This window comes from Centropristis striata, chromosome 2 (assembly GCF_030273125.1).
Source record: "Centropristis striata isolate RG_2023a ecotype Rhode Island chromosome 2, C.striata_1.0, whole genome shotgun sequence".
Taxonomy (NCBI): domain Eukaryota; kingdom Metazoa; phylum Chordata; class Actinopteri; order Perciformes; family Serranidae; genus Centropristis; species Centropristis striata.
Genome location: NC_081518.1, coordinates 15,902,455 through 15,930,316, shown reverse-complemented (window position 1 = coordinate 15,930,316; position 27,862 = coordinate 15,902,455). Strand labels below are relative to the sequence as shown.

Here is a 27,862-nt window from a genome sequence, read left to right as displayed (position 1 = left end):
GTCCTCTCCTCTCTGCTCTGTGTAAACAGATTTTCAGTGAATATTTGTCAGGTGACGCACATTTAGAGAAAGAAACATATTTCTCATTTTTGAATTTGATTAAACTTCAGTATTTACACTTGAACACTACATAATTTATTAGTTAGCTACTTAATAAGTTATTTATTTATTTTTATTTAAGTTTTTATAGTTATTTTAATTGAAGTTACTTTAATTTTAATTAATTAATTAATTTTTTTTTCATAGTTATTTTAAATGTGCTCTGTGTAAACAGCCTCTCCTCTCCTCTCCTGTCCTCTCCTCTCTGCTCTGTGTAAACAGCGTCTCCTGTCCTCTCCTCTCTACTCTGTGTAAACAGCCTCTCCTGTCCTCTCCTCTCTGCTCTGTGTAAACAGCCTCTCCTGTCCCCTCCTCTCTGCTCTGTGTAAACAGCCCCTCCTGTCCTCTCCTCTCTACTCTGTGTAAACAGCCCCTCCTGTCCTCTCCTCTCTACTCTGTGTAAACAGCCTCTCCTGTCCTCTCCTCTCTGCTCTGTGTAAACAGATTTTCAGTGAATATTTGTCAGGTGACCGTGAAATAAGAAGCAAATTTAGAGAAAGAAACATATTTCTCATTTTTTAATTTGATTAAACTTCAGTATTTACACTTGAACACTACATATTTTATTTCATTTAAGTACTTTATTTTTTTTAATTTAAGTTTTTATAGTTATTTTAATTTAAGTTACTTTTATTTTAATTAATTAATTAATTCATATTTTCTTCATAGTTATTTTAAATGTTTTTTGTTTTTTTTTTGCTCTTCATTTTAGAGTTTCTATTCCAGAGTCCCGACCTGATAAAGTAAAATCTGTGAAGTCTGGCTCTCAGTCTATATATACATATATATATATCTATATATATATACGTCTCTAAAACCTGACCTCATTAACAAACACATATTTGATGTGGCTTTAAGTGTCTGAATCCAAATGTAAAGTCCTCTTCTGTCTCTGTAAACACTCAAATCTGTGAAAACATTGAGTTAAAGTTTACCGCAGCATCTCCACCACCTGCTGCTGTTTCATTCTTTGCATCGTACCTACAGCTTCATATAACCGATCCACTTCACAAACAGCAGCCAAATGGGACCCAGGCGCTGAGCAGTGATCTCGGATCCTGAAGAGCAGCAGAAGTTCTGGTGCTGCAGTAAAATATCCTCGATCATATCAGGTTATTAGATTATTAACACTGACACATCTGTTTGTCGGTGAGATGTTTGTTGTTGTAGCCAGAACAACAGTTTCCTGACCAGTGTAAGACCTGAGCTCAGTGCAAAAAACATGCAGACACTTTTTTTCTGTAATTTCTGAGTTTTGTACATAAACTTGGAAACAATTAAAAGTTAGCTGTGTTTTTATGTTCATATACTGGTGGCATTAAATTGTCTTAAAATGTTGATCAATAATGTCATTGACAACAGTTATTTCTTGGACAATTTATTGTCCAACTAAATGCTGTTATGACAGACCTGCTCAGTTGGTTTAACACATTTCAGGGACTTTACCTGTAATTTGATGTTTGTTGTGCTTTAAAAGAGACCAAGCATTGCCCCAACTAACAGTGGTTACCTGCTGTGATTGGTTGTAGGTCCATTTAGAGGCATTTTTGTCTGCACACTTTAACCCATAAGAACCCAGACCCATTTATCCTTGAAGGAAAATTATGGGGGATATACCACAGACCAAGTGGACCACATAGAACACATATATGGTGTTTTTTTTTTAAATACTACCCCTAAATGTCAAAGATCTGTGATGTGTCACATACGTTACATTGGGCGTTTATGATGTTTATTTTTATGATATTTCTTATTTTAATATAAATAAACTCAACACCTTTTCTGAAACACAAATTTGCCTTTTTCGTTGCTTCTCCACAACACATATTAAAATTGTGACATTAATAGTGTTGTTGAACAATAAATTATTTTTCAGATTTGTTTTTAAGTAACAAAATAATAATAAGTCAATAATAAATAAAAACAAATAACAAACTCTTATAGGGTTAAATGGAATAAAGGACACCCTATTAACAGATTAGAATTGTTAAATAAATTTAAACTTAGCCTAGTAATAAAAAATAAACTTTTTGTAATTAGCTACTTTTTTAGATTTCTGTTTCCAGTCACAGCCACATTTTGGAGAAGTCACTTCTTGTCGAAGTCACATGACCACCACACCAGGGTGTTGAGTATACGTCGCTTAGGGATTTAACCCATTGAGGCCTGAAAAGTCGCTGGGCAATTTTAAAATAAGCCTCTAATTTTCTGGAAATTCTGGAAAAATTCTGGGAAAAAAAGTGTCAACTCTTCTACTAAATAATAGATTTTTCAGCCTCTGTAGCAGATAGAAATTAATTTCAAAAAGGTATTTGAGAGCTTATACAAATACTACAAAACGACGTAACCGCTTTCCAGGCTTCAATGGGTTAATGAGTTAATGTGAAGCATAAAGCTGAATATGGGAGATTCTAGAAGATTTAAAGTTTTTGTTACAACAGTATCACCGTGGGTTCTTATGGGTTAATAACGTCCCCTGGAAATCAAAAGTGATCAGATGTTCCAGACTAATACACATTTCGGAATTAGTCTGTTTAGTCTGGGCTATTCTTTTACCTCTGTACCGAACTTTTACCTCTGTACCGAACTTTTACCTCTACCAATGTAGTAGAGTTCTTAAAAGTAACTCTATCCATCAGATAAATGCAGTGGAGTAAAATGTTCAGTTTGTTGGACTTGTTTCCACACAGAGTTCAGCAGAGAGCAGGATAGTTGACCTGAGCTTGTTTCAGGTAGTCGATCGATGAGTCTCTCCTCTCATGGTTAAAGGTTTAACAGCAGCTCCTCTCTTGGAAAAACTCACCTGTACAGAAAGCTTCTCAGTTTGTTCTTATTTTGGAGGTGTTTCATTGGAAGTGTGAGGCTAAGGTGAAGAACTAAAACTACTTTTATTGTGAAGAACGTGTGCAATAATCCCTATAATAACCCTGAATGTGTTGCCGTGTTTCTACTGTACTTACGTTTAATTTTCCTTCCTTTAATGACGGATTGTTGACTCTTAAGTTTCACCTTTAATGCTATATTATGATATACATCTACAAGCCCTGCAGTTCTATGGAATCAGTACAATCATGGCTAGAAGTGGGAACACCTCAAACATGTCTTTGTGCAGAATAACACAGTTAGAATGACATAAATCAGATACAGGAACAATGCAATATTTGAATATAACAGAGTTTATGTATAAACAATTTTCCAAGTGCTCACAAATGTTGTAAAAAAAACAACATTTTTCTCCCCATATTAAACATATTGAATTATCATGTTTCCAGCCTCTCCTGTCCTCTCCTCTCTGCTCTGTGTAAACAGCCTCTCCTGTCCTCTCCTCTCTGCTCTGTGTAAACAGCCTCTCCTATCCTCTCCTCTCTGCTCTGTGTGAACAGCCTCTCCTATCCTCTCCTCTCTGCTCTGTGTAAACAGCCTGTCCTGTCCTCTCCTCTCTCCGAAACAGATTTTCAGTGAATATTTGGATAAGGTGAAGAATTAAAACTACTTTTATTGTGAAGAACATGGGCAATAATCCATATAATAACCCTGAATGTGTTGCCATATTTGTACTGTATTTTAGTTTAATTTTCCGCCTTTTAATGATGGATTGTAAATCTAAATCTAAGCCTTTTGTGCTATATAGGTTATTTGTTTACTTTTTTTCTGTATTTTATATATTGCCATATGTTATAATCAGGGAAAGTTTCTAGTATGTTTGTATGTATAAAATCCATAAACATACATTTACAAAAGTACAATATTTCTGATGAAGAGGAGTAAAAGCAAAAAGTAGCAGAAAATGGTAACACTCAAGTAAAATTAAATAATTCAATAATATTTATTTATATTTTATATATAAGTACAGTACTTGAGTAAATGTACTTAGTTACTTCCCACCACTGCCCCCAAGCAGGAAGGGGTCCGTTTTTTTTTAACAAAAATGGAGCACAATTGTTGAGTTTTTTGAGAGTCTGTCCATGTTTTTCTTTTCCGTTTTCTTTTATAAATATATTTATTTCATGCTACTGGTAGTCAGATCTTTTTTGTGATTTTGTGACGACTCCTCATCATTTTAAAAGTGAACTCCTGTCCCTCACTGTCTCTGTCTCTCTCTTCCTGAAGGACGGAGGTAGGAGGACGATGGGGGCCGGTGGGCTTCCCCCCCGAGCCCTGCTGTGGCTCGGCCTGCTCAGCGGGATCTCCGTAGTGTCGGCCCTCAACCCGGACGACCCCAACGTTTGCAGCCACTGGGAGAGGTCAGTTTCCTCCAGCTTCAGTCTCGGCACCATATTCAGAGTGAAATAACAGGGGCTCAGAACGCTGCAGTGAACTAATGGACTCCCCGCCACAAATCAAGACCGAGGGTTCGCCAATAATCAAACGCAACAGGGAAAAGGTTTACTCCCGGGGACACAGCGAGGCTGTAAATCCACAGCGATGCTAATGTGACTGCTTGAGTGGTCTCACCACTCAGAGCTGCGCTGAGTAAAAGCACAATGTCATTTCTGATGGGAGCAACACAGAGTGCATGTGCCGTGATCGATAATCTCTCAGTGTAATCAGTGGGATCTGTGGAAATGGATATTACCTCTGATGACGATCACAGTTTCACTTTGTGCTAAAGGTTGCACTCAGTTCACTAACCTTTATTCAAGCCACAAACTGGGACGTCTGGGGAGATTTAGTGAAACTTTCTCAAAGTGAAAGTTGTAAATCCTCAGCACCAGACTCTCAAACTGCAGTAAATCAAACTGTAACACATAAGGAATATCACAATATGCAGGTTTAGGATGCAATGCTTGCACAAATAATCATAAAAGCAGATTTAAAACTATACGAAATTGTCTTTATTTCATCAGAATTCATTAAGTGTCAGTGAAAGAGCATCCTCTGGAATCTATTTTAATGTTTCTACTGCACAAAGCATGAAGAAGGTTTTTCTTTCTCCATCCAGACCGACACACTATATATTTTATATTACTTTAGTAATTTATTTAATTCAAGTTTTATAGTTATTTTAATTGAATTTTGATTTAAGTTACTTTAATTTTAATTAAATAATTTTTTCATTTTATTTTTTTATAGTTATTTGAAAACATTTTTATTAGGGCCGGGACTTTAACACGTTAATTAAGATTAATTAATTACACAAAAATTTTAAAAAAAAATTGACTCATTTTAATCACACTTATTTTTGCACTGCGGAACGTTTCTCACTGGATGAGTTTCAGGCGGACCGATTATACTGGAGCACCAACTAGCGTTCATGAGTTCAGACAACAACAAACCACAGTGAACATGAAGGAAGAAGCTGATGAGACGCTTTGGTTGGCCCCGTGGATGATGGGACATTTTTTTTACAAAAAACCATCGGATGTTCTGAATGTACTTGAAAGTATTGTGTTTTACTTCAAAAACCAAAGTATTATAGTTTACAGAAGGTCTACCTACCTATAGGCTACCTGAATTTCTGAAATGTACTATATTTCTAAATATGCTATTGCTACACTTGAACAAAAATAAACAATATTTTTGTTATTGATTAATTAATTACAAAGCCTCTAATTAATTAGATTATTTTTTTAATCTAACCGTCCCGGCCCTAATATATATATATATATATATATATATATATATATATACATACATAAATACACGTCTGTAAAATCTAACCTCATTAACAGGATGTATATCCTCCACACCAGACTCTCAAATTGCAGTAAATCAAACCGTAACACATAAGGAATATCACAATATGCAGGTTTAGGATGCAATGCTTGCATAAAAACAGATTTAAAATTATACAAAATTGTCTTTTTTTAATCAGTATTCATTCAGTGTCAGTGAAGTTTTAATGTTTCTACTGCACAAAGCATGAAGAAGGTTTTTCTTCCTCCATCCAGACCGACATTAACAGGAATATTTTTAAAGATTCACCTCAAAATGAATCATGTCTATTATTCCGAAAATGTTCCTACATTAAAACAAAATCTGCACAGAAAATTCTGGAAATCAAAAGCTGAGATCTGTCAGGATTGTTAAAAGATAAAAGTTAAAAAGATTTTCAGGAAAAATATATAAATCCTTTAAAGTGCTCTGAAAGAATCAATGACCCTTTAGACATTTTTCAGATATAAAAAACTGCACCACAAGGACCGTTTGTGCCCTGGCTCTTCATCCCGATCAATACTTCACATGCTTGTGACCTCTTCTGAAAGGAAAGATTATTGAGTGTCATGAGCAGAAGAATATTCCTCTGTGATGTTTAGCTCCATGGCCTCGAGGCTTCATGCAGTAGCATTATCTTAAGATTCTCTTTAAAAAAAACGTTTTGTTCTGAGAAGAAATGATAGAAGTTGATTCCAGCTGCAACAATGATGCTGAACAATGAATCTCACCTAATCATCAGCGTTTATTAACAAAGGAACAAGGAGGAACGAAACCTTGAAACACTACTATAGGACAGGTGGTGAGCCATGTGCCAACACAAGGACAAGGAGGGTATAAAGAGGAGAAGACACAGGGTCACATGGAGTTGCATCATTGCAGTTCAGCACATGTGCAGTGTAACTGCAGCTGCCATGTTGGATTTTTTGCAATTTCGCAAATACAAATTAAACTTCTTGGTACTAGAATGGTAACATTAAAAGCCTTTTTAGTCAATTTGATGATGCAGAATTATTTGTTTAATATAATTTTAATGTAACAGTTATTTACAGCGGACCAAACATCCACTACTTTATTTATTTCGTCACTATTTGTATATAATATATATAATATATAATAAGGGGATATATATATATAAGGGAATCTTTATATAATAAGGGAATCTTAATCTGTGCACTTTCTCTCTCAGAGTGTTCATTGTTCTATTTAAGTACTCTGAGAGCATTATAAAACCAATGTCAGATTCTTTGTTTGTTGCATACGTACCTGGCGAATAAAGTTGATTCTGATTTACTTTAAAATTTCTCAAATGCTGCATATCTTTCCTGTAGTTGCATTGATTGAATGACATGCACAACATTTCTACATTCAACAGGTTTTTGTTGGTCAGTACGTCTGTTTGAAAATCCCATTTAGCTGCAATAAAAATTATTGAAGTGAGAATAACAGACTGAAAACTTTATTGTTATTGATAATAGAGATGCTTACAAATGTTTTTACTTTGGGCACATAATATGCATTTAAAAACAGGATATAAATTGCAATATGTCAGCACACATGTTATTGCAACACTTAGCAGACTGCAAAATGTTTGAAACGCAATAATATCATGAATGAAGTATTGTAATAATATCTCACAGCAACCAACACTGGTGTTACAGGAAGACATACAAGCCAATACTATACTATGATATTATGATGATATAATAAAGTTTACTCGTGTTGAACAAACAATTTGTTGACTGTTGAAATTAAATGTTTTCTCTTTTCCTTGTAAAGTTCTCCTAGGTCAGAGATAATTTTGTGTTTGTTATTAGAGCAAAAATAGGAAAACACTGAGAATTCCCAGACATGAATGGCTACTAACAAGATGAGAACAAATTGTGGATCTGAAGTGAAATAAGAGAAATGTGTTTGTATCTGTTCATGCATAAGTTCATCGTGTCCTGCTCCACTACAGCGCTCTGTGAGTTGTCAGATTTCAGGACAAAGCCTTGAGGGTAAATGGAACAAATCCTTAAATTTGATGTGCAGCAGGCTGCTTGTTAATTTATTAATGACAAATATTTATTCATGATGAGGATCTGAATTGTGCATGTGTTTGTGTGTTAACCTGTGGCTGTTTGTGTGTCTGCAGCTACGCGGTGACGGTGCAGGAGTCGTACGCTCACCCCTTCGACCAGGTCTACTACACCCGCTGCACCGACATCCTCAACTGGTTCAAGTGCACCAGACACAGGTACGCTCCCAGTCTGCAGCACGACACGGCACAGCAACTAATGATTGTTCTCAATATTCAATCTCTTATTTACGTTTTCGTTAACTAATTCATTAATTAGTCCATGAAGAGAAATGCCTGTTCCAGCTAATCAGAGCCTGAGGTGACGCCTTCAAATCACTCAAATTAATCAGACAAACTGCCCAGAATTCAAATATTCAATTTATTGAAGTTTAAATGACTTAAATAGAAAAAAAGAAGTGTTTTAATTGTTGTCGATTAATTTTCTGTTGAGCCTCTGAACCCCAACGAGCAGTTTCAGTTCACATTTTCCTCTCTGTGTTCTTGTTTTTCCCTGCAATATGTAAAATCTATATAAATGTCCTGTAGCTCTATAGAATCAGGACAATCATGGCTAACAGTGGGAACAACTTAAACATGTCTTTGTGCGGAATAACACAGTTAGAATGACAGAAATCAGAGAAAAAAGAAAGACACAGTACAGCATTATAAGTTAGTTAAACACCTCGTTCAAAAGCCAGAAATTCAAACTGGATTCTCCTTTAACCCTTCTGTTATGTTGTGGGTCAAATTGACCCATTTCAAAGTTTAAAAAAAAAAAAAAAAAAAAAAAAGTTAAAAGTATTTTTTCCGGATGAAACTTCTTCTGCTTGCCTTAATAAGTGTAATCAACATATAAAATGAAAATAGTTAATTTCACATATTTGCATGTTTATATTACATAGATACTGTTCAATGATCAATCTGACCCTGAACAGAAGAGCTGACTCATGTTAATTTATCACTCCATAAAGGGAAAAAAAAAAAAAATACAATTTTCAATAACTCAATGTCATTTAAAACCATTGTATTTATATGTAGGTATGTCCAATGTACATTAAAAAAAAGTTTTAACATGCATTTTTTATGAAAAACGAGTGAATTATCCTCATTGAAGCTGATCTGTGAGAGGTAAAGAACACCACTGCACTAAATATTGACTAAAATAATTAGTAATGGAGTTATTAATGAAATATAAACAATGTTAATTGGTATTTTTTTGGTTTCTGAGACTTTTGGATAATTAAACATGGGGTTGAATTGACCCACGGACATTATTGTTGATCCTGAAAAACCAACATAACAGGAGGGTTAAAAACAGACAAACCATCATTCTGCACACTAAATAATATCTCCTCTGGGTTTATGGAGATCTCCTGTATGTTCTCTCCTTAAACCTCTGGACGCCTTCTACTGAGCGCCCTTCATTCATTCCTCCAGACAGCCGCCCTGCTCCTCACTGTGAGTTATGAGGAAAGGTCAGAGGTCGTGCCTGACATCCAGAGGGCGTCAGCAGACCTGTTTTAATTTATAATAGAGATATTTAACATCCATCACTGGGTTCAGAGTGAACAGTGATGAGGTGATCTTGGTACATGAGGAAAAAAATGGAGAAATTCAGAAGAAATGCAGGCGAGAGACAGTGATGGAGACGAGTTCTGCTTATTCTCTACAGTATAAAAAACCCCATTAAAAAAACATTACAAGTTTCCACTTACCTTCAAATAACAGTTAACAACTGTAAGTTATTTCAAAGATATATATATATTTTTTAAGTTACAGATAATATACAGTATCTGTATTTAAATATATATCTGTAGAATAATAAAAGTTTTTTAGTTTAATATGACTAAATTTTTACTTTTTTTTCTTCTTTCAGTTTTTTCCCCATTAAATCTAAAGTTTTACTTTTAAAACCCCCCAGAAAGTTCCGTTAATTTTACATTCAGCAATAGGATGTGTATTTTTTTAGTATTTCTGTCACAGAATTCACAGTAATTCAACATTTAAGACCATTAAGCAGTTGATTAATAGCCTACTATACAAAGAAATCTATAATTGTATAGTCCCATTGCATAATATATCACATTTCAACTTAATTTTTTGTAATAAAAGTAATTTACTTCTTTTTTTATGACATTTTGCACACACAAAAAGAAAACCCCTGTAAAATAATCCAGTAAATTTCTGTAAAATAACTTTTTTTTTTTTTTTACAGTGTATGAAAGTTGCTCAACGGTGCATGAAGCCAATAAAGTTTACCTTCCATGCTTAAAAAAAAATCCCCCGGATGCATCTATTGTTCCCGTGCAACAGCGCACCAAAGACTGCTACTTCAGGCTCTGCTAGCTTGAATGTGGATAAAACTATATAATCCTACAGCTCTACTAGACTTTACAAATGTCATCAGACGAATGGATCAAATTCTTACTGTAAAATGAGTAATTTTCGCGGGCTGGTTTCTGATTTATAGACGTTTTACCGATGTTCGTCAGTGGGAAAAGTCTTTCTGGGCACGACAGCATCACGTGACGCACACAGAATTTTTGATTTTTGATTTTTTTTATTACTTTATTGCAGGTTATGAAACTACAAATATTAGCAGCTTCATCACATATTCAATTCATCCTGCCACATTCATGCATTTTTTACAAGAGGCAGTGCCAAAAGAATAAATAATTAAATAAATATTCATGTTTAATTGTTTGCTTAATAAATTAATTATTTCATTGAGGAAAAGAAAGAGAAGAAAAGAGAAAAAAAGAAGAAAAAAAACGCACACAGAAATTGAATAAATTCCACCGCCCATCGCTCTTCCTGGGTCTTGACTCTTACGGATCAGATAAAGGCCAAGAAATTGTTGCCAATTCATCAAAATGTTGACTGGTAACAGGCTACGAAAACAAACAAAAAAAGCATGAAGCGAGCGTGGCTTCGTTCTCTGGTCATTTCTCCATTCATTTCTCCATTCATTTCTTCACTTTAAGAAACAGTTTGACTGTTTCCTCCCCTCTGTCTCAGAGACATCCCCCAGTCTGTTCGTGTGTCGTGTGCAGCGTGTCAGACTGAACAACTGCAGCTCAGAGCAGTCAGTCAGTCACAAGTGTCTACTGCCCAACAAGCGGCAGTTCACCTCCGTCTGATGTGGTCATTCTGATGAGCAACCGTCGGCGTATCGCCTTTAATGACCACATTAAGCTTTATAGCCACCAGTTTAGCTCCTCCAGCTAAGAGCTGAGTCATTGATCTTCAGCTGAAATGTCAGACAACATCAGCGTCCTTGAGTGAGAGGGAGAAACTCCCTGAGACGTTTAAGTGGCGTCCAACTCTCGAAGTGAAGTGGACACATTTTTACTATGTTTTTATAACTTTTTTAATAAATGTGGCTGGAGTGTTTTAATGAAATCAATGTGTGTGTGTCTGTGTGTTTCTGTGTGTGTCTGTGTGTTTCTGTGCGTGTGTGTGTGTGTGTCTGTGTCTATGTCTCTGTGTGTGTGTGTGTGTGTGTGTGTGTGTGTGTGTGTGTGTGTGTGTCTGTGTGTGTGTGTCTGTGTCTCTGTGTGTGTCTGTGTGACTGTGTGTGTGTGTGTCTGTGTCTGTGTCTGTGTGTGTCTGTGTCTGTGTCTGTGTCTGTGTGTGTAGGATCAGCTATAAGACGGCGTACAGGCGTGGTGTGAGGACGATGTACCGGCGGCGCTCTCAGTGCTGCCCCGGCTTCTATGAAAGTGGAAACCTTTGTGTCCGTAAGTTGTTTTCTTTCCTCTTCTTTCTCCTTTTTGACCCAAACAGATATTTGTTATGAATATAAACAAGACAATAAAATGATGTTGTGTTCCCTGAGAGGTGAAGGTGAGGGCTGTATAATAGTAATGGTTTATGGGTTCCAACCCTTTATGTAATCCATTACAGCACCTTGTTTACATATGATGTCATACTTCAGTGCACTCTGCAGATGGATGGCAAGAAGCTGGAGGCAGCAGCTACCAAAACTGCAGAAATGACGATGATTTGCACAGTTTAAGTGTTTAATTCAATTGAGAAAAACTTGAGAAAAGCTACTTTTAGAAAGTAGAAAAAAAACTCTCGTCAGATGTGTCTCCACTGAAAGTGTCAATGAGAAAGGTTAACTTAGCTGCAGTTATAACATGCTGGAGCGACATCTCAGTATTTCTTTAAGCCATGATCGGATTTTTAGCTGTGTTTCATCAGACCTCTGAGAGAGCTTTAGGTAGAAAATAAAAGCTAAAGTTGTAGCTGGCAGCCTGATGCCAGACGACAAATTTGAGTTCAAATATAAATATTAAGAGAGAGTAATTCTCCAACACATTAAGTCACCAGCTACAGATAAGATAGTTGTTTAATATTACTTTGGTTTGGAGATCCTAGACTCCACACAAAATAGTTATAATGGTTTAGACCAGAGGTGGGAAGGTTGCGGAAGGGGTGGGCTGATACTCTGAACTAAATTCTGCTCAATATTAATTTCATCGCTTGATGAAATGCAGTAAATTATCTGGTTTTCAGCTGCTGCTAAGAATACATGTTATGATTTAAGACTGTGTGACAAGATGTTAATGTGTCAAATATACAGTCATGGAAAAAATTATTAGACCACCCTTTTTCTTTTATTTCTTGTTCATTTTAATGCCTGGTACAGCTGATATCTAGCCATTTTCCATTGTTTTCCTGATAATAACCAAAATCATTATAAAAAAAACATAGAAATATCTAGATATCAACTCTTAAATTAAACTCTTATGACCATTTTTTGTTGTTATCATTATATTTGTCCAAACAAATGTACCTTTAGTTGTACAAGGCATTAAAATGAACAATACATTGAAGAAAACAAGGGTCTAATATTTTTTTTCCATGGCTGTAGCAGTAAAAAATGGTAAAAACTCCAATTATTATCTCACTTTTCTATTTATTTTAAACACAACATACATTCAAACCACAAAAACAATATAGAGCATGTATGTTCTATAGTAAACCAGCAATTTATTAACTTATTGCAAAAGCAGTCAGTGTTTTTGACGAGTTAACAAGGTCACCCTGTTTTGTGCACACACGCACATATGTAAATCGCCTTCAAAATAAAAGCACTTATTTGTATTGATTTCTAATTTCCGGGTAACCTCACGTGGGCCGGACAGGGCCAGCCAACAGTCCCAGGTCTGGTTTACACTCTTATAGGCTACACCTTCATCTTACTCACCATGTAACATTAGGAGGTCTTGAGGACCTTGAGGTCATTTGTAATATCAGCAGGAAAAATGACTTTTGTTCATTTTCTGATTATAACGACTGCATGTTTAAGCCACTTTTCTCTATTTTGTATTTAGTTCTCGCAGCATATGGATATGTCACATTCTGCACTCATCTGAACTTCATGCATCAAAATAGTGATGTTGTTGCAATGCAGCTGTTGTAAACCTGCTTATTTTTTCATTATGACAATTTCATAGCTGTAGCTTTGGTTTGATAAATGATCAAGTTTATGATTAACAGAGTCTGTCTGGTGTTGGCTGGGTGGTTCAGTGGGTTTGTCAGAGCTCTTCTCTGGTAATGAGGGTGATGGCAGTAGAGTTGTCATCTTGTAAAACAAAACAATTAGCTAAAACAAGGCCTGCGGTGCAATGACATGCTCCACAGATTCCCTGTGTTGGGAAGTTGTTCTTCTGACTTAGGTGTGTTCATGAGTTTTAAGTTGTCATGTGGAAACAACATGGACGGCTGATGTCAGTTTCTGTTTCCATATTTCCACCAGGTTTCATAAAAATCATGCCAGTAATGTTTCCATAATCCTGCTGACGAAGAAACAAAGAAACAAACTGAGCTGAAATCACACGACAAACACTATAGTTGAGTGCACTTTTTAAAGACTGATTTATAATTTTGAAGCAGCAAACAAACATTTGCGTCAGAAGAAAACATTTTGCTCCTCTCGGCCGAACAGAACTGAGAAGTCTCAGCAGCCGTGACACAATAAATCCAAACAACTTCTCATCTTATAGACATCTGCCCTGGAAACATAATATTGTAAATGTAAGCGGAAGCGAATAACGGATGTCTTATGGCCACTTTGTTTTCTATAACAGTCTTGTTAAATTCTCTGCTGCTGCAGGCCAAGCAGCGCTTCATTTGACTGAGGAACAGACAGAGATCAGAGCAGCTCATGTAACCATATAAAGACTCACATCAGACAGTTTAACTCTTCATCAAAAGTGAACACATGTGAGCTAAAGGTGCTCCTCTAATGCTGTAAATGCACTTTGTGTTTGATCACATGGCAATAAAAACACACAGAGCTCTGCTGTTTCCTCTCAGACAGCCCTGTCTGCACAACCATTCCCTGCACGGGGGAACGTGTGCTCTGCACAACGTCTCTGCAACAAACAAAATCATTTTCCTGTCATCTGCATTGTTATTTTCAAACTTTTTTCCACTTGATACACACGAAGTTTGCAGCCTTGTTAAAATTGCAGCGTATGTGGTGGAGCAGTGATTCAATCTGAGTCGTTATCTTTTCACTTTGCGCCGGGCAGTTATCTATATATCTGCTGTTGGAGCTGTCAAAGCCAGATCAATCAGGCTCTGTTACAAAGTGGATCCATTTCTACTCAAAAGTTTAACCGCAGAAAAGCTTTGAAATTAACGTTTACAGACGGGAGGAGATGGAGAGAGGGGGAAACAAAAGCTGGGAGCACCAAACGTCGGCTAATATGGAGTTAGATGTTGTCAGATATCTCTTAAAACTGAAAGATCTGAGCTTTATTCTGTTGTTTGAACAATAGTGTCTTCTCTGGTCACTTCAGGCTCACGGCTCCTTCTTCCTCTGTGCCTTTTATTTTAAGCACAAGAGAGTGTTTACACAGAGCTTTGTATTCCCCGGTGCGTGGGAAGGATCTGTTCGTTGAAGAGGCTGGTCAGCAAGATAAAACAGATATCTCTCCATGCGGTTATTTTAGTCTGAAGCTGTTTTTTTAAACTCAATCACAACAGGAGACAATTAGACAGAGCAGATGAGACGACAGATGTTCAGTCAGAGCCGAAACGACTCGTACAGAGGAAGCTTTATTTAACTGTAAACCAGAACTCAGCTGCTCCGCTTAATTGTTAGACACACACACGCACACACACACACATGCACACACACACTGACTCCAGCTCCTTCACATATCTGTTCATCTCGTCCCATTTGATGCAGCTCAGGAACACACCAACTGTCCTCAGACTATTAAAACACTCAATTTTAGCAGTTTTTTGTTGTTTTTAAGTTTTGCTGATGCAGCTGTTTTATCTTTTACAGTTTTGGCAAACAAACAGTAAACAGGAAGACGCTGATACTCAACATACAGCTGCCAAACATTTCCTCATTCACAGTAAAAAAATAACAGCTTTGTGTCTGCAGGATGTGTGTATGTATATATATGTATATACAACCAAATCTGATACAACTTCTAATATAGAAGAGTGTTAAAAGGCAATGACATGTTTAATTAGTCTGATAACCTAATGAATATGTATAAAGGAATTAATACATTTTTTTAAAGGCACCTCAATACTAAAACAGCTTTAAGCCAGATGCAACTCTGACTGATGCAGCAGAAACATTAACCTGTAACATCAGTTCTCACGGTAACATGTTACTGAGCACTTTGTAAGGCCATTGACAGTCTGCTGATTTAACAGTGTCAGAGCCGAAATCCCAAACATGATGTTAAAATGTAAAAAATGTTTTATGGTATTTTCTGTCAATTTGCATAAACAATAAATAATTTGAGAGCACAAACAGGACAAAGTAAACTTTTCTTTTCTGAAGGAGCTGCAGCTTTTATTTATGCATAAACCAAAACTCCACTGAACATTCACCACCAACTGAGAACTCCACTGATAGACTATGATATGCTAACACTTGTCCACTCATATTACATTATTGCTTCTGTCTGTCTGTCTGTCTGTCTGTCTGTCTGTCTGTCTGTCTGTCTGTCTGTCTGTCTGTCTCTCGCTTGGCTGAACTGCACACTTGCTGTGCCTACACACACTCACACACACTAACACACACTCACACACTCACACACACACACACACACACACTCCATTCTTGTTATGCATTGAGTTTTAAATGAGCTACACAGCTCTAACAACACAAGACTGGAGACTAGAAAATTAACGTCAGGACAACCTCCACTAGAGTTGGAACCAAATATTTGGCTATTCAGGAATTTGTTCATCAAGGAGGTATTCAGTTTTCAATTTTGGGATTTTGGTTTTGATTTCCATTAATGTAGAGTCCTTGAGCAAAGCCGTCAGTGAAAATGAAAACACTTGCTTGAACGCAGAGTTTCTATTAAAGAGTCTTTATGGCTTGGTTGCTAGTTTCTCTCGTTTGGTCTCTGTGTTTCAGAAAAGGTAGGGCTTTGCATACACACATATGGTTTGGAGCAAAGAGAAAGGGCATTGGTCAGCTTAATTGTTGGTCTTGCTGCCAATATTAGACACTATTTCAACAATGTTAGGCCGGAGACGTACTTTCTGTTCACGTGGACAACCAGCTGCATCGTGAAGAGAATTCTTCACATACATGCCTATATTAGTGACATAGTGCTACTGTGGATGATATGTGAAGCCCTTATATCAAGTTTTCCATGACAATGGCGAGTGCTACATCTAAACAGCCCCTACTGTTCATGTGCATACTGCATCTGGCAGAGTTAATTTCTGACAATTTGAACAACTAACGCTCCAAACAGCTGCACGATATGTGAGGCAGTTATCATATACATGCAGAAGTGTAACTGAAAGAAAGTATATCTCGGGCCTGAGGCTGGAAAAAAAAATAAAAGTGCGTGCAGGATGCAATCCTTCCGTTCTGTGCGCAGAAGTCTTACTGCTAGGCTAATCTATGTAGTGTGAAAGGTGCCATTGGCTTACTCTCACTGCAGTGCGATGCTCTCCATCTCAGCTGAACACTGAGAAATGTCATGTCGACACTCATGACCTCAGGTATTGAGGATTTCGGGACAGCCCCCGGGACAGTTTTGTGAATCTTTTTTTCACAAAACCCGCCCAAATAATGTCCTGAATCCATTTACAGCTGTGGTGAACTTGTGTATGTTGATGGATGTTTACTCCTGCAGCGAGGAGCACGAGCAGTGTCTGCCTCCACAGGAAGCCTTAGTGTTCAAGCATCTCTCAGTGAAAATGAAGTGGTATACTAAAATGAATAAGATCCGATGGGCTGTCCTGTTCTTCTGCCTGCAGCCAGTTAGAATCACAGTCTGTACATTGTTTGTTTCCTGTGTAATGAGATTAATTTTAACATATCCATAAAAAGCCTACAGCGAGAAGGCTTCCTGCTGGGTTTCATGTGACGAGGGTGAAGAAGTGTTGGCAGGTGGCCGCACAAATCTGTAGAATAAGTTTTGTTATGCAACAACAACCTGCAGATAGAAAAAAAGATCCTGAAAGTTGTGAGAAGAAGTTAAAAAGTAAAAAGAATCTGCATCCAGAGCTGTCAGAAACGGTGTTTGTGAAAGGAGGAGAATATTTCTGTGTGGCCGCTCTTTATCTCACGCTGTTATACCTTCCTCGATGCAGCAAAAGAAATCAATTATCCACCCTAGATGGTAAATTCTATAGGCCAGTGTTGCCTTTTCTTATTGAAGAGAAGAAGTGAATGGGTCCGCCTGAAGGCTGGGGAGGGTAAAGAGGAGCGCATTGTGTGTCTTTATTCAACATCTGCTTGTAAACAACTTTATTAGATTCTCCCCAGAGACCGAGACAAATAACCCTCGACTCTATTGTGTGCTGCTTGCTCCACCGCACACACACACACACACACACACACACACACACACACACACACACACACGCATGCACGCGGCCTCACGCTCCCGTTGGCTGAGTAGTTTGAACGCCGGAAGCTAATTCTTCAATGTTAACTACGGAGAGACGCCTGCCTGCTCCGCTAACGTTAACGGTGCAGGACAGGTCTTTTGTTGTGTGATATGTACAGCCGGAGCTGATTGAAAGGTTTCCTTCCCCGACAGCGAGGAGAGGAGGAGAGGAGGAGAGGAGGAGGAGAGGAGGAGGGGCTGGTAATTTCATTAGAGGGCTTTCCTCTTTCTGTGTTTCCTGGCTGTTTAGAGGGCGCTCTGTTTTTCATTTCCTGTTTGTCTCTATATCTTATCCACACATAGAATTGCACCCTCTCTTTTTTTTTTTTTTTTAGGCGTGTATCGAGGGGAGATAGCAGGTCAATATAGAAATACATCAACTGAAAGCTGGGAAACTAATTGGAGACGCTGCTCAGAATCTGTGATAGAAATGCATTCATTTATTAATTTATTCATTAAAATAGTTCAAGTGTATAAAGACTGAAAAGTTTATGGTGGGAGGACGAGTGTTTGATTCCCTCAATTATGTCTCATAAGTTGTTTCAGCAATTTTTGGGGCTGATACCATCTTTTACAAAGTTGGTGCTAAATTGTACAGTTTTTGACCACTCAAGAATTTAAAAAAATGTCAAAATCCCTCCAGAATACCGCAATAAGACACCAACACCTTGAGGAACACCAGTGGTTTCAAAAACTTTTGACATTTTTCTGTGATTTTATTGTGTTGTGTTGTCTGCTGAGAAAGCCCCTGATTGTGAATCTAGTGTGGCAGCCATCCATCCTCTGGATGCTCTAGGTCTCTAGTTGGTGGTTGTAAAGTTTCATGAGGCTGTGATTATGAAGTCCATTCTCATGCTCAGTTATGTCTCATAAGTTGTTGGGATGATACCATTTGTTACACACATTCGGTGCTACATTTACCCATTTTTTATTTAGTGCCGCTGTTATTTCATCTCAATTTAGTTCTTCTGTCATTCTGTATAAAAAACAGTTAAATCATTTTGGACAGTTTCCTGCCCGCCGTGCTGGGTAAATAAATGGAGAGAGAAACAGACCCTCCAAATATATAATTCAGTTTCAGTCTTTTTGTGTATTGAACGTATGTCTTTGTCCACTTCAGCACTGAGCTGAGGACAGCGACACAAGAGCCGAAAAGTGATGAAAAGGAGATGAAGGGGAACACGATTTTCTTGTTTGTTTGTTTTTTTTGGCTTACTTTAAATGGCCCATCCAGTTTTCTGGAGGCCCAACCACAATGAAAATCCTGGCGCCGCTAGTGTTTGATCCGCCTCTCTGACCTTTGACCTTGAGCGGCTCGACGCAGCAACCTGCTCCCCCTCTCCCCCCTCCCCTCTCTGCTCTCCCCTTGTCACGTCTCCACAGCAGATCTCGAATTAATTACTGTTTTAAATTTTTGATTACATCCTCAAACAAAAACACTCACGCTGTAATCCCATAATTCCGGTTAATGCCGTTTCTCTCTTCCTTTATAGAATTTTTTTTATGTCAGTAATTTAAATTGACAAAAACAGAGAGCTGCTTTCTACAAAACAAAGTTTATTTTAAAGGACCAGATATACACTAGAAGTTTAAAGTGGAAATATTCTGCTCATTTTCAGGTTTATACTGAGATAGATATCCAAAAAACAATATGTTCCTCATACATTCTACTTCTATTCAGTCTCAAATGGTCAGTTTTAGCCTTCCTCCTCAAAAACCCAGCCTGCTCAAATTATTATCTTGGTAAAAAAGTCTAATAATGTTATGCAAAAAAAGATAAAAGTGCCTCTAAATGGAACATTGTGTTACTTTCAGAAAAGAAGAAGAGAAATTAATTAATTCTTCATTCATTGATTTTCATCCGCTTATCCGTGGCCGGGTCGCGGGGGCAGCAGGTGAAGCAAAGTTTTCCAGACGTCCCTCTCCACAGCTAAAACATCCAGCTCCTCCTGTGGGACCCTGAGGCGTTCCCAGGCCAGATAATATGATATGACATGATATAACTTTATTGTCTGTTCTACAAGTAAATACAGAAATTTGTCTTTGACACAGCATCACAAATTCAAACACACTTACACACAACAGATAAAAACAGTGCAGCCTATTTTGTGCTGTTTAGGACATTTATTGCAGAGGGGATGAATGAATTCTTGTAAATGTTTTTCAGTGACCACCCACTGAGCGCCTGAACAGTTCAGTCAGAGGAGGTTGGGCTGTTCTGGTTATTTTTCTGGCCTGATTTATTATGCAGGAGGGTTTTGTTTTGGTGGTGGTAGTAAGGAAGTTGAACCAGGATGAGAAGTTATACTAAATGAGAGTGGTAAACAAGTGTTAAAATGTCTTTGCTGATGTTAAGATGCCCCGGGTCCTTTGACTAGTTGGAGCCATAACGGGAGGCGGCCAGCTGGTCTCTTTTGACATGAAGGAGCAGCATAAGCTCCCTCTTCAGGAAACTCATTTCAGCTGCTTGTTTCTGCAATCTCAATCTTTTGGTCACCACCCGGAGCTCAGGACCAGAGGTCAGGGTCAGAACACAGATGGATCGGCAAATTGAGAGCTTTGCCTTGCGGCTCGGCTGCTTTTTCACCAACGACTGCGTCACCGATGACGCTGCACCAAACTGCCTGTCCATCTCATGCTCACCTCAAACTTTTGGGGAGATTACATTGACCTCCGGGCTGTGGTTCCTATTTTCAAAAATAGGGGACTGGAGGGACTAAGGAGCGGGATAGGACACTCCGACTGATTGGCGAACCTCAGTTCCAGGAGGAGCAAGGATCTTTATTGTGTCCTGCACAACACATCTGGTGAAAATGGATAAAGTAGCCGTGGATCAGCCCCGTCACCAGTTTCCCTCCGAGCTCGGCCTTAGACAGACATCAGGTGCTGCTGCTGCTCACACCTCAGCTCTCATCCTTCCTGCTGCGGCACATCAAGAGCTTCAAGGGCACTGAGGACTGCTTCAGCATGCAGAGACAATAGCCTGAATTAGGTGGTGATTATTTAATTTGATATCTATTAATCTTTTTGTAGCCGTTGCTGATGTAATCCTCCTTGTAGCTGTTTCTGCTGCGATCCTCAGGATGAAAGGATTAGGCCCCCGTTTAATGATTTATCAACAGGATTACAAGAGTATGTGTCTTTGGCTCTCTTATTAAAATCTGTCCCTGTATTTGCAGCATTTACATTTTCTCTCTCTCTTTCTAAAAATATGCTGGAAAGCAGAAAATATTAATCCTTACGGCTTTTAGCTCATTATGAAGTTCAGGCTTGTAGAACCCGATAATGTAATACATTTCTGATAATGTAATAACCCCAATAATGTAATAAAAATCTGCACTTGAGTCCATTGAAAAATGTAATAAAACCTGATAATGTAATAACTTCCATAATGTAATAAAGTGCATTTCCCAATAATGTAATACACTTTTTACCAATAATGTAATAAAGTATAACACCAAGCACCTTTAGATTTTAAGAAGCTGTTGAATGCATTCGTGTGTCATGGATACCTCGTTTGTTAAAAACGGATGAACGGGTCAAAAGTTAATAAACATTCAACCTGTTGGTGGCGCTAGAGCTCTTGAGCTAGAGTTGTCTACACAGTATCACCACTTGAACCCAAGTAATGGGTGGTCTGCTGTTAAATTATTACAATATTGGGGAGTTGTTGCATTATCAGGTTTTATTACATTTTCAATGGACTAAAGTGCAGATTTTTATTACATTATCAGGGTTATTACATTATCTGGAATTTATTACATTATCAGGTTCTACAAGGCTGTTTCAATTGCAGCAGCGACCCTCTTCTTATTGTTGACAGTGAAATCACAAGATGATTAATGACACTTCTACAGGAAAGGAGGGTCGAGAGCCGACTTTGGGTCAGAAGAATCATGATTATCATTTTTCTGGCATTTTGTGAGCTTCACCAGGGAGGAATGTTTGGTTCAGTTTGTTTATTTTTCAGCTGGATTACAGGAAAACTACCAGCCTGATTGTCATAAAACTTCGTTGATCTTAGTAGCATGAGCCGAGGAAGAACCAATTCAATGTTGGTGCGGATCGGAATTACAGGGAGGAAACAACAGCGTTTATTACACTTTAGTTAACATTGCATGATAAGGCATGGCAATGACAAGTTATTTTTTTGTTTTATTCAATACTAATTAGTCCTACCTCTTCAGGCCTCTAGAAAATATTAAAATACAACAATCTGAATAGAAATGTTGACAACTCACTAATATATGCAGAAAATCTGACAAAGTTGACATTGCGTCATCTTGATGCTTCATAAGAAGAAGATAGACAAAGTTATGTGCATTAAAACTGGAAAAGTGAATGAACTGTGATTCCTAAAGTCCATTTCTAGTTGAGAACAAAATGTAAATACAGTAAATAAGAAATATGAACTCTTCAAAAACTTCATAGCTACCTATTTTGCCGAGGTTTAAGGAGTTATTCAACTAAATGAAGTAAAGCTGGAAAAGGCAGTTTGTTTTTTGTTGTTTTTTTGCTGAGACTTTGTCCAATCATCAGTTCCTGTTTGCTACTATAAAAAAGCATGGTGCACATACACGGCCCTTCATAAAATGAAATCCAGATTCAATGGAGGAAAATCCTGCAGAAAAAGTTGCTATTCAAGGTTCTTAAAATATTGTTATGGTATGACAATGCTGTGTTTAAGGAATGGTTAATTTTAGGTAGAAAACAAACTATTAGAGAAAGATCCGTTTTTTGGATTATGGGGTGGTCGGACCAGTGAAATAGCACATCACAAGTTATTTTCCAGAAACATGCCTAGCCCAGCTTTAACTCTTTCATATGTATGTGTGCATGGTCTATTCCTATAGCATCTTTTAATTTAATCAACAGTTCTCTGTCCTAATGAAAACTACACAATAAAAGTGCAGACCAATCATCATCACACATGCCCCTGGTGAAACTCTCTCTGTGTTCCAGCAGTGACTCCCCTCCTCCAGTATAAATCTTTACTCAGTCTGCAGAGCCAAGCACATGTGGCTGCGAGGATTCCTGTCCTAATGCATGAAAAAAGCTGTAAAATGTTAACACAGTACCACTATAAATTTAGGCGAGACGACCCCTCTGTGGCTAAAGTAGCATAAGAGCCATAAAACCAGGCTTTACCGAGGCCGCTCTCCTCCCTGCTGCACACTCCTCTGCAACTTTCAGAACTCAGCACTTCACTTTTTGTGCTGATTTTTAAATAACAACTCATGGTCTGAAAACACAGCTATTTTTGAAATGCTACATCATCAAACATGAAGAAAATTGGGCTCATTAAATCTACAAGAGTCTCAGCTTTCCAGTCATACCCAATTTATGCAGCTCACAGACTGTTTAGGATGCACAAAGATTCACATACAACAGGACAAAATTACACATTTGTAATGCATGTGATAAACTGTGTCTGTCCCAAACTGAATGTTATCAGCATAAAGTGGGCATGTCTGTAAAAAGGAGACTTGTGGGTCAGAGGTCACCGGACAATGGCCATGTCAGTTTTTCCCTCACTAGAATGTAGCTTAACTTTGCAGGGTTATTTCATTCCTTTCCAAACAAGACATAATGATGTGGTTGGTACCAGTGGATTTATTGGGTCTTGTAGTTTCATACCAATATCTTTCATTGTAGCATGAAGACTGAGCCCACTACAAGAGTCTCAGCTTTCCAGTCATACCCGATTTATGCAGCTCACAGACAGTTTAGGGACCCCAGGATGCACAAATTTCCACATACAATACGCCCAAATAACTTCATGGTTTCTGCCCCAAATTGCATATTATCAGCATAAAGTGGGCATGTAAAAAGGAGACTTGTGGGTATCCATAAAACCCATTTTCATTCAGATATCTTGAGGTCAGAGGCCAGGGGACCCCTTTGAAAATGGTCATATTAATTTTTTACTTTTTTGTCAGAATTTAGCCTAGCTTCCTTAACAAATCTGTTTTTGATGTGTGTGCATGGTCAAGTCCTATAGTATCTTGGAATAAGCATCTTTCTGTCCTCATGAGAACATCAAAATGAAGTTACAAATACTCATCCTACTAAAACACACATGCCACTGGTGAAATACCCCTGCTTACATACTTCTCTGCAACTTTCAGAACTCAGCAATTCACTATTTGTGCTCAGTGTGCAGAATTATTCACAAATTGACTCAAATACCTGCATGTTATCAGCATAAAGTGGGCATGTCTGTACAGAGGAGACGTGTAGGTATCCATAAAACCCATTTTCATTCAGATATCTTGAGGTCAGAGGTCAAGGGACTGCTTTGGAGCGTTTTTTAACCTCCTTCCCAAACCTGTTTAAGATAGTTTCTTGTAATGAGCATCTTTCTGTCCTGGATAAAAGAACAAACTAATCATCATCACACTAAAACACACATGCTCCTGGTGAAATATTCCTGCTTTTGCATACTTCCATGCAACTTTCAGAACTCAGCACTTCACTAATTGTGCTGATTTTAAAGAACACCTTATAACCTTAAAGCACAGTCAGTTCTTTAAACAGTGTGCGAAGGTGTTGCATTGCATGTGTGCATAAAGTTCCGTCATGCCGCAAGTGAAACTAAACAGGAATCCTTTTTCATTGGTGTGCCGTTGGTTTGTTCCTGTGCACATATTTATGCACGTTGAGGAATCAGCAGTACATCACATCTCTGTGATGGAGGAGCAAAGTCTCCGAGCTGTCAGCCCGTCTTCTCCCGACCTGACGCACGATGCAGTATTCATGCTGTGATACACGAGTGATCCAGAGGATGTTAGATAAAGTTCAGCCTCGGATGATAATAAAGCTGTTTATCGTCTGCACTTTGATTTTTCATTCCATTAAGCAATATGGAGTTTTTACTGTGGCGGATTAAACGACCATTTTTATAGTTTTTATCTTTTGCGAATTATTATTTTTTTAACTGTGGGACTGTTACCAATTACTGCCTTTCAGGGTAGAGTACACCCCAGACAGCTCGCCACTCTGTTTACAAACTGAGACAATATTCACCAAAGTAACATCATGCAACACCACGTAAAACATTATGTTCGGATTAAACTAACATGAGGAAGTTGAAAAAATTCTTAATTTCTAAGATTTGCAGGAATAAATATATACTGTATATATGATTATATTTTGGGGGATTTTAAGACTTTATTAGGCTACATTTGGATTTTCTTTTGCTAATTTTCCAGCCGCACATTGTCAGACTATTAAATGTGTTTATCAGTGCGATTCTACCTTCAAGAAGGTCCAGCAGGTTGTTATCAGCTCATCAATGGGCTGATATATTTTTTTGGCAAAGGAAGAAGTGATGCTACGGAGTGTGAGGGAACAAAGTGTAAACCACGAAAAGTTGCTTCTATGGTGGGAGGGGAGGTGAATGGGTCAAACCAACCAGGACTTTCACATAGGAGACCAGCATTTGTGTCCCATGTGAATACAACTAGATTACATGGTTTACTTTTAAGTCCCTTAACTTCAGTGCGTTACTTTTTTACTAGGGCCGGGACTCGATTAAAAAAATGTATCTAATTAATTAGAGGCTTTGTAATTAATGAATCAAAATTAATCGCATTTTAATCACATTTAAATATTTGACCTGAGAACAGTGAGAAGTAATTTTTTTCACATGGATTTTTACTATACCATTGAATAATGACTGAATACATAAGCTTAAGCAACAAAAATATTGTTTATTTTTGTTCAAGTCCAACAGACCAGTGCATTTTTTGCCATTAAGTGTAGCAATAGCATATTTAGAAATATAGTTCATTTCATAAATTCAGGTAGCCTATAGGTAGGTAGACCTTCTGTAAACTAGAATACTTTGTTTTTTTAAGTAAAACACAATCCACGCTAGCTACCACACTAGCCGCTAGCTGCTATATGTTTTGCATTGAGGTGATACTTGAGGCTGGATGTGCTGCGGTGATATGTGAATTCCTTGTTGCATAGCAACACAACCATGCTCTTATCGACGCTTCCATCTGTTGGTTTTTTGTAACAAAATGTCCCATAATCCACGGGGCCAACCAATGCGTCTCATCAGCTTCTTCCTTCATGTTCACTGTGGTTTGTTGTTGTCTGAACTCATGAACGCTAGTTGGTGCTCCAGTATAATCGGTCCGCCTGAAACTCATCCAGTGAGAAACGTTCCGCGGTGCAAAAATAAGTGCGATTAAAATGCGTACATTTTTTCAACGCATTAATTTTTGTGTAATTAATTAAGCTTAATTAATGCGTTAAAGTCCCGGCCCTAGTTTTTATGTATCTATGTCACTTCTGTTACCAACATCATCCTCTTTACTACTTTACTATTGGCATTTATGTGCATTTATTTACTGTTAAAACTGTCTTTTTGAACACCTAACCAGGAACTTATCAGCCCTAGGCTTTAGAGAAGTAGTTTTGTAGTCTAGCTGAACAAACCACTGCCTTGTACAGTGCCTTAACCAAATGAAACTGAAAGTGAAATGTAACGAAACAGTGAGTTCTTTATTTTATCGGCTGATAACAACCTACTGCACCTACTAGAACAGACCTGGGCATTATGAGGCCTGTTGCCTGTTCCTGTCCGCCCACATGAGGTTACCCAGAAAGTAGAAATCAATACAATCCCAGTGCTTGTATTTTGAAGGCGACTTATGTATGTGCATGCGTACATACACACCTGGACAGAAATGAGTTACCTTGGTGCTGAAAGGGCATCTCACGGTGAAAAAAAGAAAAGTTGACACAGAATGTAAACTTTTTAACAAGGGATTCAAGCTAAAGACAGACTGGACCTTTCCCACTAAATAAGAACTGAAAAACATCAAAATCACTAATAACTTGCTGGAGTTTTTGATATTTTTTTTACTGCTATATTTGATTTACTTCACATTAATAGTCTTATCATAACATGTATTCTTACCAGTACAATGTATTCTTACTCAAAAACAGATAATTTACTGCTTTTTATAAAGCGATGAAATTAATATTGAGTAGAATTCAGTTCAGAGTTTTGGTCCGGCCCTCCACAGCCTTCACAGTATCTCATGTGGCCCATTGGGAAAATGAATGGCCCACCCCTCGTCTAGAAGGTAGAGTAGGCCCTACCTGCCCATATGATGATAAGCGTTAAAAAAAGGCCCATATAATAGTTTAACAGCGCCCTGATCGGGCGGATTTTCTTGTACATTCTGTTCTCTTTTGCACTACATTTGTGTTAAATCAGGTCAAGAAGGCTCTGTGTAAACGAATGATACAGTCACTCATGGATACTGTCGCCCGAGGGTGAAGGACTCAGAAAGTGTCTGACCTCTATTGGAGGAAGAGTATTTTTTTCTTTTTTTTATCCGCCTTTTAATATGAAAAATGAGGTGCTCATGACCCCCAGAAAGGCTCCAACAAGAAGCTCCTAACATAATTAAAGAGTCAGAATGCCGTAAAACAACAGAACAGCAACATAAATTAACAGCAAACAAATAAACACCAAACCAAGGGTAGAAAAGAACAAAACGAAGGAAAGAGAACCAGACCAGGGGCCTCATGTATCAACGCTGTATACACACAAAAACATTGGGTACGCTGTTTTTCCCGCACACGCCACATGTATGAAAAGTGAACTTGCCGCGAGAATGTGCGGTGGCACCGCAAACTTTTGTTTGGCGGAAACTACTCTCTTTTATGCTCTATTTAAAACATGTTTCATATCTAAACTCAAACTACACCAACTGGCATTGTATTTACAGTTCACAGCTCTCAATGGAGGAAAATGCAGTTTTCCACCATCAATAACCTGTTCTAAATATGAGGGGACAGATGATTTTTATCATCTATTATTATGTTTTAGATTTCACTTGCGTACTGCTGCTTACTTGTGCAATAATATATATATATATTTTTTAAGATTGTATATTTTCTTAAGTCTATATATTTTGCCATTTCCAGTATTTTTGTAAACATATATATCGAATTTTCCTCCCGGGATCAATAAAGTATTTCGGATTCTGATTAATGTGGAGTGCACAAATTTTTCACAGATAATCTGCCTTAATTACTGTGTCAAAGTCCCGATCACCGACTGTTTCCCTTTGGTTTAACATGGAGATGTTAACGCTAGAGTTGCACAGCGATCCATGACGCA

General features: G+C 37.8%; 1 protein-coding gene across 1 annotated transcript in view; it reads left to right on the top strand.

The window, feature by feature from the left end:
• The window catches only part of LOC131990292 (multiple epidermal growth factor-like domains protein 11), a 210,004-nt gene that overhangs the window by 42,031 nt on the left and 140,111 nt on the right, over positions 1 to 27,862 (top strand). The window contains exons 3-5 of the mRNA XM_059355636.1: positions 4,210 to 4,343; positions 7,892 to 7,993; positions 11,456 to 11,556. Of these exons, the coding sequence (XP_059211619.1) occupies positions 4,228 to 4,343; positions 7,892 to 7,993; positions 11,456 to 11,556 (319 nt within the window). The 5' untranslated portion in view covers positions 4,210 to 4,227. The remainder of the gene's footprint in view (positions 1 to 4,209; positions 4,344 to 7,891; positions 7,994 to 11,455; positions 11,557 to 27,862) is intronic.